A 9,349-nucleotide genomic window follows, 5' to 3' on the forward strand; every position below is an offset into this window, starting at 1 on the left:
CTTTATTTTTTTCTCTCTAAAAATATATAAAACCCCTGCTATGTGAGGAATATCTTTCTGTATCTCAGTGGCTTGTGGAAGGGCTGTCTGTGGAGCACTGTGATGGGAAATGCACAGAATCGGAGCCACATTTCCAAAAAGATGTGGCAAACACCAAAAGCAAACCAGGAGCGCTCATCTCTTGGGCACAGAGGGGCTCCTGAAGCAACGAATGGGGCCAAAGGGCAGCTGGACCTTACAGAATTGGCTGCCCAGGGAGGTGGTGCAGTCACCATCCCTGAAGGTGTTCAAGAGTCGTGTGGATGTGGCACTGAGGGATGTGGGCAGTGGGCATGGGAGGAATAGGCTGACAGTTGAGCTGGGTAATCATAGAAGTCTTTTCCAACCATCCTGATGCTATGATTCCATGAAAATGTTTCTACACATCACTCTGCAGAGAGATTTCCTCGGGGCTTCAAGGGGGGAGACTGGAACAAAGTGGCCTCACCTTCGCATTGGTTTCTATGAAGAGTAAATCCCTTCTGAATGGTTTGCATTTTAGCAGAGAGGGAGCAAAAGACCTCAAAAACTTCAGATTCGGAGCATAAATACTTGTACTTTAGATAGCCCACATGAATTCTGTGCACTTGAATCAGCATTAAAAATGCTGGGTGACCCAGCAGCTACACAGAGTTTAACTTTGGGGCTGATGCTGAAGGCATGAGAGCAGCCCATTCCCAGCTCACACCACTTCTGTTTCAGTATCTTATTTGCCCACATCTGGGAGGGTACGTCTCAAATGGATGTAAGAGCCACACAGTGATGCCAACGCTGGGAAAGCCAATACGATCGCATTCGCTTTTTGTGTTCAATTTTCCTGCTTAAAAGGGAAAAACACAAAAGGAAAAAGGGTTAAAAAAAAAAAAGATACTTTGAATAACTTTGCTGCTCAAGTGTTTTACATCGGCAGTGGCCTGGGGCCAGGCCCTGCACCCACCGCTCCCAAGAGGACTGAGTGCTGTGCATATTCATGAGTAGGAGGTGGCCTTTATGTGGAACCGTATTAAACTGTCGGGCGGACTTGCATGCTGAAAGCAGCAATTCTCTGTTCCTCGCAATGTTATCAGCACCCCGTCCCTGCAGCAGAAGGGAATTCCACTCAGAGAAGGCTCAGCATCCCCCTGCCCCGTCTAAGAGCCTCAGGGCTTGATTTCACCCATAAATACAAAGTTAGAAATCATAGAAGCACTAAGGTTGGAAAAGATCGTTGAGCCCAACTGTCCACTGGGCAGCCGCGAGTGCAGCAAAGTTGGAGAGAAACTATGAGAGACATATGGTCGCCGTACTCCCTAAAAAGCCCTAATTGCTGTCTTCAGGTGGCCGCGTGCCCTATCCCTGTAATGAGTAAGATATTGAAAGTCCTGAACTGTTGATGTGACATTTCAATAAATAATGCAGAGATTTCACGGCATTTCCATATTCCTCCTTTAATGTCTGAATGTCTCTGACTTAATCCGAGTTCCTTGGCATTTATTGCTGTTTGTTACACTAACAAGTGAGATTAGGAGAATTCTAATGAAGGCTTCCAGTGAAAAACTCTGTGATTAAAATGCCATAATAACAGTTGCATGCATTTATGTGCCTGATTACCATAATCTATTTAGCACAAGTAAACATACAAACAGAAGGAGAAAAGCAAGCACACTGACACTTCAGCTAAAGGAGAATCTAAAATGAGGGAGAAACAATGTAAATATGTAAATGGCTTTGTGTATTCTTTTTATCTGTTTTTTCTCATCCTTGCTTTTCCCCCCCTGTTTGCTAATGAGACATCTATGGCTCCGAGCTGCCGTCCCTCTCTGCCCGGACCAAGGGGTGCTTTCGGGCCATCTGCTGGGGCCGCCCTCTCGCACAAAGCCACCGGGCACCCGGGGAGGTGCTCGCAGCAACCTTTGACATCACGGCTGCCAGGGATGGTGCCGGACGGGCCCGGGGCTTTGATGCGTTCTTCCGAATGCAGAGTTCAGCTGTTTCTCCATCAGTGCGAGTCCCAGCGTGAGGTGAGAGGGTTGCAGCCCTCCGAAATGATGACAAATGGAAGAGGAATCTTGCCATGTTTCTGGTGCAGACTCTCCAGGCTGGCAGACCTTGTCACTGTGCAAAAGTTTGCTGCGTCTCAAAATGGGCGCTCTGCAGAATGTGAACACCTTGGGATCGGGGTCTCAGGACTCAGGACTGATGATACAGGTGTGTTCCTCTGCTGGCACCATCCCAGTTGGGATTTCTGAAAGATTTTTCTCCTGAGTGTGGGATGGGGACAGGACAAAGGAACAACACGGGGGCAGTTTTCATTCCAGTAAGAGATCACGTAGGCAGACATCCCAGTGTTTTCATAGAATCATAGAATCAGTCATAAAATCATAGAATCACAGAAGGGTTTGGTTTAGAGAGGGCCTCAAAGCCCACCCAGCCCCAACCCCTGCCATGCACGGGGCTGCCCCCACCAGCTCAGGCTGCCCAGGGCCCCATCCAACCTGGCCTTGAGCGCCTCCAGGGCTGGGGCATAGTGTTCTTCTGATCACTAAAGCTCAGCCAGGATGTCTTCATTTATCAGGAGCTCTACATCAAAACAAAGATGTGGAAAATGGAAAAGAAATGAAGGATAGCATTGGAGTGCCATATACAGATAAATAGCAACACGGAAAAAGAAACTTACAGGATTGGTGCTCAGGAAACCCAAAATTAGAACTGAGCATCCACATGGGAAAAAGAATAAAGGAGTAAAGCGTAATTATCTAGACTAAATCCAGTCCAGACAAGGATGCTGCTCTCCTTGCTGAGGATAGGCAACCAGTTGTGCTGATGGAGGAAGGTGAGAACAGAGAGATGAGAGCTGCTGTTTCCTTGGCTCCTGACAGCTCAAGAGATAATTTTATCTTCGATTTGCTCCTCTCATACACTCATGGGGCCATTTTGCTGCTATGGCAGCCCACTTCTGTAGGTTTTGTGCATGAGGAAGAGCATCGAGTCCAGTGGAACCAAACATTTTCCCTCACATCACATCTCCTTTCTAACAGAGAGAATCATATTACGGAATCATAGAATCACAGAATGGCCTGGGTTGCAAAGGACCACAGTGATCATCCAGTTCCAACCCCCTGCTATGTGCAGGGTTGCCAACCAGCAGACCAGGCTGCCCAGAGCCACATCCAGCCTGGCCTTGAATGCCTCCAGGGATGGGGCATCCACAACCTCCTTGTTCCAGTGCATCACCACACTCTGTGTGAAAAACTTCCATCTGATATCTAAGCCAAACTTCCCATTTCTCAGTTTAAAACCATCCCCCTTAGCTTCTAAGCTAAGCTGGAAAAGCTTTCCCAGCCCACAAAATGGTGCTGCAGAGACACTGCTTTGCTCAGTACCAGCATGAGAAGGTCTTCAGCAGGACCTCAGCCCAAAGGTGGCACCGCTCCTGCCTGGTGCTTCAGCTGCCCCTTGGCCAAAAGCAGCCAGCATTGCCAATAAGAAGGGAACAAGCCAGTAACGTCAAGCATCTGTTAAACCAAGCAGCTGTCACACTGCTTCATAACCTCCAGGAATCGCCTTTTGTTAAGGTGATGGCACGCATCTCAAAATGCATTCTTGAAGTTCTTTCTTGGAGCGTTGCACTAAACGAAATCAGATTGGATGTTGTCTAAATAAATAGATAGATAGATAGATAGATAGATAGATAACTTGCATCATTTTGAATTAAGCACAACGAACGGTGGACAAAATACTTACAAATGTTACACCTGTACTGAAGAGCTGATCCTGGACGAGGTTCTTCTGACAGTATGTCAAGGTCAGAAAAAGCCAGTCCCTGTTAATGTCAGTGGAGCGGGGCTCGTCCCGTTTGAATGAATAGCAGCGCCTGTTCCGGGCACGGCCGAGCCGAGTGATGAAGGCGCACAGAACTCAGCCCAGGCTGCAGTCAGACGGAGCCGTCTGCTTTTGTGCTGTAGGTGACAGCCGGCTCAGAGTGACAAAACTTTATCAGTAAAGGTTTGGGGTTTGTTTGCTTGTTTGTCTCTTGGTTTCAGCCGGGTGAGAATAGGCAATGGCTCTTTCCTGCGTGTTTCTAATCCCGAAAGTATCACACGCACTGGCTCCGGTATTTCGGAACCTTCCCTTCGGTGTCTCCTGCACGGATCGGGAGCTTTCCCAGCCTCTGGCTGAGTAGGAAGACAGGCTGCGTTTTGGCACAGCACGTGGGGCTGAAACGTGTCCATCGAACGGGTGCGAACAGAAACAAACCCAGCAGTGGAAAAAAAGAAGACGAGAGAACCCCAACAGAATAGAGCCAACTATCCCACTGGCTGAGTTTGGGTCCCCTTCCTGGAGACCGCAGGGACGTGCAGCAGTTGCCCCGAATCAAAGACACCTCCGGTGATTCCCAACACGAAAGCAACGCGCTGGCTTTTATTAGGCGATCGCTCCATCACGTTCCCTGATTATTTGCATCATTCGGGCTTTCGTCGCTTACAGACACGACTTGAAACGAACAAACCAAACCAAACCAAGAAATCCACCCCGTATTCACAGGTAATAAAACAGGCTTCGGGTGAGTAGCGCGGAGCCCCGTGTGCCGTCTGAGGGCAGAGATCGGCCCCTCGCTGCAGCCCCTGCCCCTGTCCTTCCCGAGCAGCCCCGACCCCGCCGCCTTCGGATGCGGCTGCTTCGGGTAGACCCGGCTGTGCTGGAGAGCAAACTCCGCGCAGACCCGGCGCAAATATCGCGCAAAAGCCCCCACGAGATCCTGAAAAAGGAATGAGGGAAACATCGAGTCCCGTTTGGGATACAGACAGCGATGGGCGGCGGGGGGAGAGATTTAAAGTCTCTGGATGGGTAAGGGTAGCGGGAGTGGGAAGAAAGAAAAGAAGGAGAAAAGGAAAAGAAGGGGGGAAATAATAAAAGAGGCAAAAAATAAGAAGGAAAAAGAAGAAAGAGGAAAAGGGAGAAAGGGGGGGAGAGGAGAGGAGAGGAGAGGAGAGGAGAGGAGAGGAGAGGAGAGGAGAGGAGAGGAGAGGAGAGGAGAGGAGAGGAGAGGAGAGGAGAGGAGAGGAGAGGAGAGGAGAGGAGAGGAGAGGAGAGGAGAGGAGAGGAGAGGAGAGGAGAGGAGAGGAGAGGAGAGGAGAGGAGAGGAGAGGAGAGGAGAGGAGAGGAGAGGAGAGGAAAAAAAAAAAGAGGGGAAAAAAAGAGGAAAAAAAGAAAAAGGAGAAAAAAAAATAAAAGGAAAAAATGGGGGAAAAAAAGACGGAAAAAGAAAAGAAGAAAAAATAAAGTGGAAGGGAAATGGGAAAGGAAAAGAAGAGAAAAAGGGGAAAAAAGAAGAGGGAAAGAGGAAGCTGCCCGCCTCCACCTCTCCCCAGGCAGCCTGCGAGAGACCCCAGAGGGCCCTCCGCTGAGTTCGGGGCCGTGAGCCGGTTTCTGAGCCGTGAGCCGGAGCTGAGAGCCTCAGGACGCCGCAGATCAGACGGAGGGGACGGGCCGGGGCCGGAGGCAAACGGGACTTGCCGGGCTGCGCTGGGGGCCGCCGGCTCCGCTCCCGCCGCTCACCTTCACGTCCCCCCGCCCCCGAGGACAGGTGCCTGTGCTCCGCCCGGGGCGCGTCCCGGAGCGGCGGCACACGCCGAAGGGCGGCGGGGGGCGGCCCGGCTGTCGGCGGGCGGATTTCCCTAATTGACGCGTTACGGATCAGCCCCGCAACCGTTGGGAAACACATTTCCACGCTTCACTTCTTAACGTTTTAAAGACATCTTTAACGGATGGATGGGGCCGGCCGGGCCAGCTGGGAAACACGCGGGTGTCAAAATAATGCAACAAAGGGCCGGGGGGGCGCGGAGGGGCGGCCCGGCGGGAGGAAGCGGCCCCGGGGCGTGCGGCTGCGGGTGCGGGGCTGCGGGGAGGGCGTCCGGCGGGCCCCGCTCGCGGCTCCAGGAAAGAGCGACGTGAGCGGTGTGAGGAGCGGGGGGTTGTTCTCTTTCCCTCCCTCCCCCCCCCAAACAGCTGTTCCCAGAGCTGTCATTGTTACACGTTACGATGGATCTGACAAAAGTCCCTTCCCAGCCCGTCCCCCTCCTTCTCCCCCCCCCCCCGCGGGGCTCCCCGCCGCCCGCCCGCCCCATCGAGCCGGAGCGGCTCCGGTGACATCAGCCGCCCCCCCCGCCGCCGCCGATTGGCGCAGGCCCCCTCCCGCCCGGTGACATTGTTCCTCCCCGGCGCGGCTATAAAGGCGCCGCCGGAGCGCCGCAAGGTGCGCGCTGCTCGCCCGACACGGCGCGCCGCTGCCCACGGCCGCCCCGAGCACGGTGAGAGCCCGGCGGGACGTAGCGGAGCGAGGCGCGGGGCGGGCGGAACGGACGGGGCGGACGGCGAGGGGACGAGACGGGCCGGGAGACGAAGGGGCGGGACGGGACCGGACGGGACGGGACGGGAGGAGACAGGAGGGGACGGGCCGTGGCGAACTTTCCGCGGACGCTGGCTGACTGGGGCCGTCCCCGGCTCTCTTCCGCCGCAGGCAGCCCGCCCGCCGGGCCATGGACTCGGACGCCAGCCTGGTCTCCAGCCGCCCGTCCTCCCCGGAGCCCGATGAGCTCTTCCTCGCGGGCCGGAATAAAGGCGGCGGAGGAGGAGGAGGAGGCGGCGGGGGCTTCACGGGCGGCACCGTGTCCAGCTCGACGCAGAGCGATTCGCCGCCGGAGCTGAGCGCCGAGCTGCGCAGCGCCATGAGCGCCGCGGGGGTGGTGGTGGTGGACAAGCTGGGCTTCAAGTCCTCGTCGTCGTCGGCCTCGTCGGCCTCGTCCGCCTCTTCCAAGAAGGACAAGAAGCAGATGACGGAGCCCGAGCTGCAGCAGCTGCGTCTCAAGATCAACAGCCGCGAGCGCAAGCGGATGCACGACCTCAACATCGCCATGGACGGGCTGCGGGAGGTGATGCCCTACGCGCACGGCCCGTCGGTGCGCAAGCTCTCCAAGATCGCCACGCTGCTGCTAGCCAGAAACTACATCCTGATGCTCACCAACTCGCTGGAGGAGATGAAGCGCCTGGTCAGCGAGATCTACGGCGGCCACCACGCCGCTTTCCACCCCGCCGCCTGCCCCGCCGGCATGGGCGCGCACTCGGCGCCGCTGCCCGCCCACCCGGGCCACCCCGCCTCGCATCCCGCGCACCACCCCATCCTGCCCCCCGCCGCCGTCTCCAGCGCCTCTCTGCCCGGCTCCGGCCTCTCGGCCGTCGGCTCCATCCGCCCCCCGCACGGCCTCCTCAAGTCGCCCTCGGCCGCCGCCGCCGCTCCGGGGCTGGGGGGCGGCTTCCAGCACTGGGGGGGGATGCCGTGCCCCTGCAGCATGTGCCAGGTGGCGGCCCCCCCTCACCACCACGTCTCGGCCATGGGCGGCGCCGCGCTGCCCCGCTTGGCCTCGGACGCCAAGTGAGCCCGTCCCGCAGGGCCGCCCCAGCACCTACGGAGCGCCCCGACGGCGAGGCCGGCCGGGAGGAGCCGCCCGCAGCCCGCGGCCGTCCGCGCGTCTCTCCCTTCGCTCGGGCCGAAGAGCGAACGCAGCCGGCGGGCCGGAGGAACCCGGCGCCGAGGACTTTGGCGGTCCGTCTGCCCGGCCGTCTGTCCGTCCGCGGCCACAGGGGACCGTCCCCATCCCCCACGCCCACCCCCCGTCCCCCCCCTCCGCTCCGATCTCCCTCCGTCGGTCTCGTGTCTTTCGGGCTTTGTACATAGACCCCGCGCCGAGCCCCGTCCGAGCGCTGCGCCGTGTCACAGCCCCGCGGCCGCCGCGCTCCCCTCGCTCCGGTCCGGTGGGGTTCGGTGGGGGTCGGTTTTTTGATTTCTCCTCTTTTTTAAAGCGTATAACACAATTCGCGTCCCCGCCGCCTCTAACCACGTTGGAAGTCCGTAATGCTCTCTGTGTCCGTGTCGCAGTCCCGAGCCCCGGGCTCTGCCCAGCAGTAACACTTTTCTTATCGCCGCCCCCTGCAGAGATTTTATCGTCCGTTTATTTTTGTAAAAAAGAAAAAGGAAAAAAAAAAAAAAAAAAAAAAAAAAAAAAAAAAAAAACACGAAAAAAAAAAAGTTGCTAAATAATATTTATTACTTGTTTGGTTGCGAAAGGAAAAGCGATAAAAGCGATCCGCTGTTGAGATTTTAAATAAAAAAGAAAAAAAGGGAAAAAAAAAAAGCATTTGATGTCAGTGGCGCTCGGTATTCGTTAAGGTCGGGGCGCGGGGGGGGGACGGGAGGGATCGAGGCCCAAATCGTTTTTCTTCACTCGTTCCTCGCAGAACGCGGGTGGGGAAGGAGCAACCGATGCCTCCCGGGCTCCGAATCGGGGTGCTGTGCCCACGGGGTCCGGCCTTCGATGGGAGCTCGGAGCGCTACGGGGGAAGGAAAAGCTGAACTCCGCCACTATTCCGCCGCTCTCCCGCAGCGCCCAAACGAAAGCCGGCCCCGCGGTGGGCTCAAGGCCGCTTCCCGGAGCCCCGAGGGACGGGGTCCCACCTGGGCCGCTCCCTCGGGGCTGCTCGGCCGCTACCTGCAGCGCTCGGCCCAATTAGCGGCGTGCGGCGGGAGCAGGTGAGCGTCAGATGGAGCATCGTTAGGAGCCGCTCTTTATCTCCGGAGCATCGTTAGAAGCCGCTCTTTATCTCCGCTAAAAGCCGTAATGAGCGCCCCGACAGATGCAACAGTCGGCAGCGGCCGGTAGCCACGAATTCGTCCGCTCGCCCCTCTCCCGTCCGTCCCCCCCCCCCCCCGACGGCTCAGTCCCACCCCGGAGTCCCAACACCAACAGGTGGTCCCTCCCGGGGCTACCTGCAAATAGAATTAGCGGTGCTGCCGGGTTCCCGGCCCACCCCCCATTCGCTTCCCCATATGCTGCCCCGCACGGGGAAGGGCCCCGCCGGGTACGGCCGGGTCGGGTTACGGGGGGGGGAGAATGGGCACGGCCCATATGTTCCGCGCACAGCGGTGGAGGCACCGCACCTGTGCACCTCAGTTCCCCGAGGTGAAGGAGAACGGCTCACGCCTCATCCCTGCAAGCTCCCCATGCTCCAGTCAGGAGCTGGGCACGACACAAGTGCTGGGACACTGCAGAGCCAAGAGCTGCGGCAGTGGCACAGCCCCGGGATGCCGTGTGCTTGCTGCCCGGGGGCCGGGGCTGCTTTTTGCACCGCCATAAAGATAGACGGATGTCCCTTGTGTCCCAATGGCCTGCAACCCCCCGACAGCAGCGGTGCAGCGGCGCAGAAGGGGCCGACAACTTCTAGCAGTGCCACCGAGCTGAGATGCTGCAAGAGCTCAGCCCTCACCCTGGAGCCT

General features: G+C 57.1%; 1 protein-coding gene and 1 long non-coding RNA gene across 2 annotated transcripts; one reads left to right on the forward strand and one right to left on the reverse strand.

The window, feature by feature from the left end:
* Positions 1-1,617: 1,617 nt before the first annotated feature.
* LOC140260771 (uncharacterized) lies at positions 1,618-4,976 on the reverse strand. The gene is made up of 3 exons (XR_011905610.1): positions 3,763-4,976; positions 2,514-3,673; positions 1,618-2,279 (listed from the first exon to the last, which is right to left on the reverse strand). It is a non-coding gene; the product is annotated as an uncharacterized lncRNA (long non-coding RNA).
* A 1,239-nt stretch (positions 4,977-6,215) lies between these two features.
* Positions 6,216-8,182, forward strand: OLIG2 (oligodendrocyte transcription factor 2). The gene is made up of 2 exons (XM_072340086.1): positions 6,216-6,329; positions 6,539-8,182. Exon 2 carries the CDS (start codon positions 6,558-6,560, stop codon positions 7,452-7,454), a length of 897 nt encoding a protein of 298 aa, XP_072196187.1. The 5' UTR covers positions 6,216-6,329; positions 6,539-6,557; the 3' UTR covers positions 7,455-8,182.
* The last annotated feature ends 1,167 nt before the right edge of the window (positions 8,183-9,349 follow it).

This window comes from Excalfactoria chinensis, chromosome 1, assembly GCF_039878825.1.
Source record: "Excalfactoria chinensis isolate bCotChi1 chromosome 1, bCotChi1.hap2, whole genome shotgun sequence".
NCBI lineage: Eukaryota > Metazoa > Chordata > Aves > Galliformes > Phasianidae > Excalfactoria > Excalfactoria chinensis.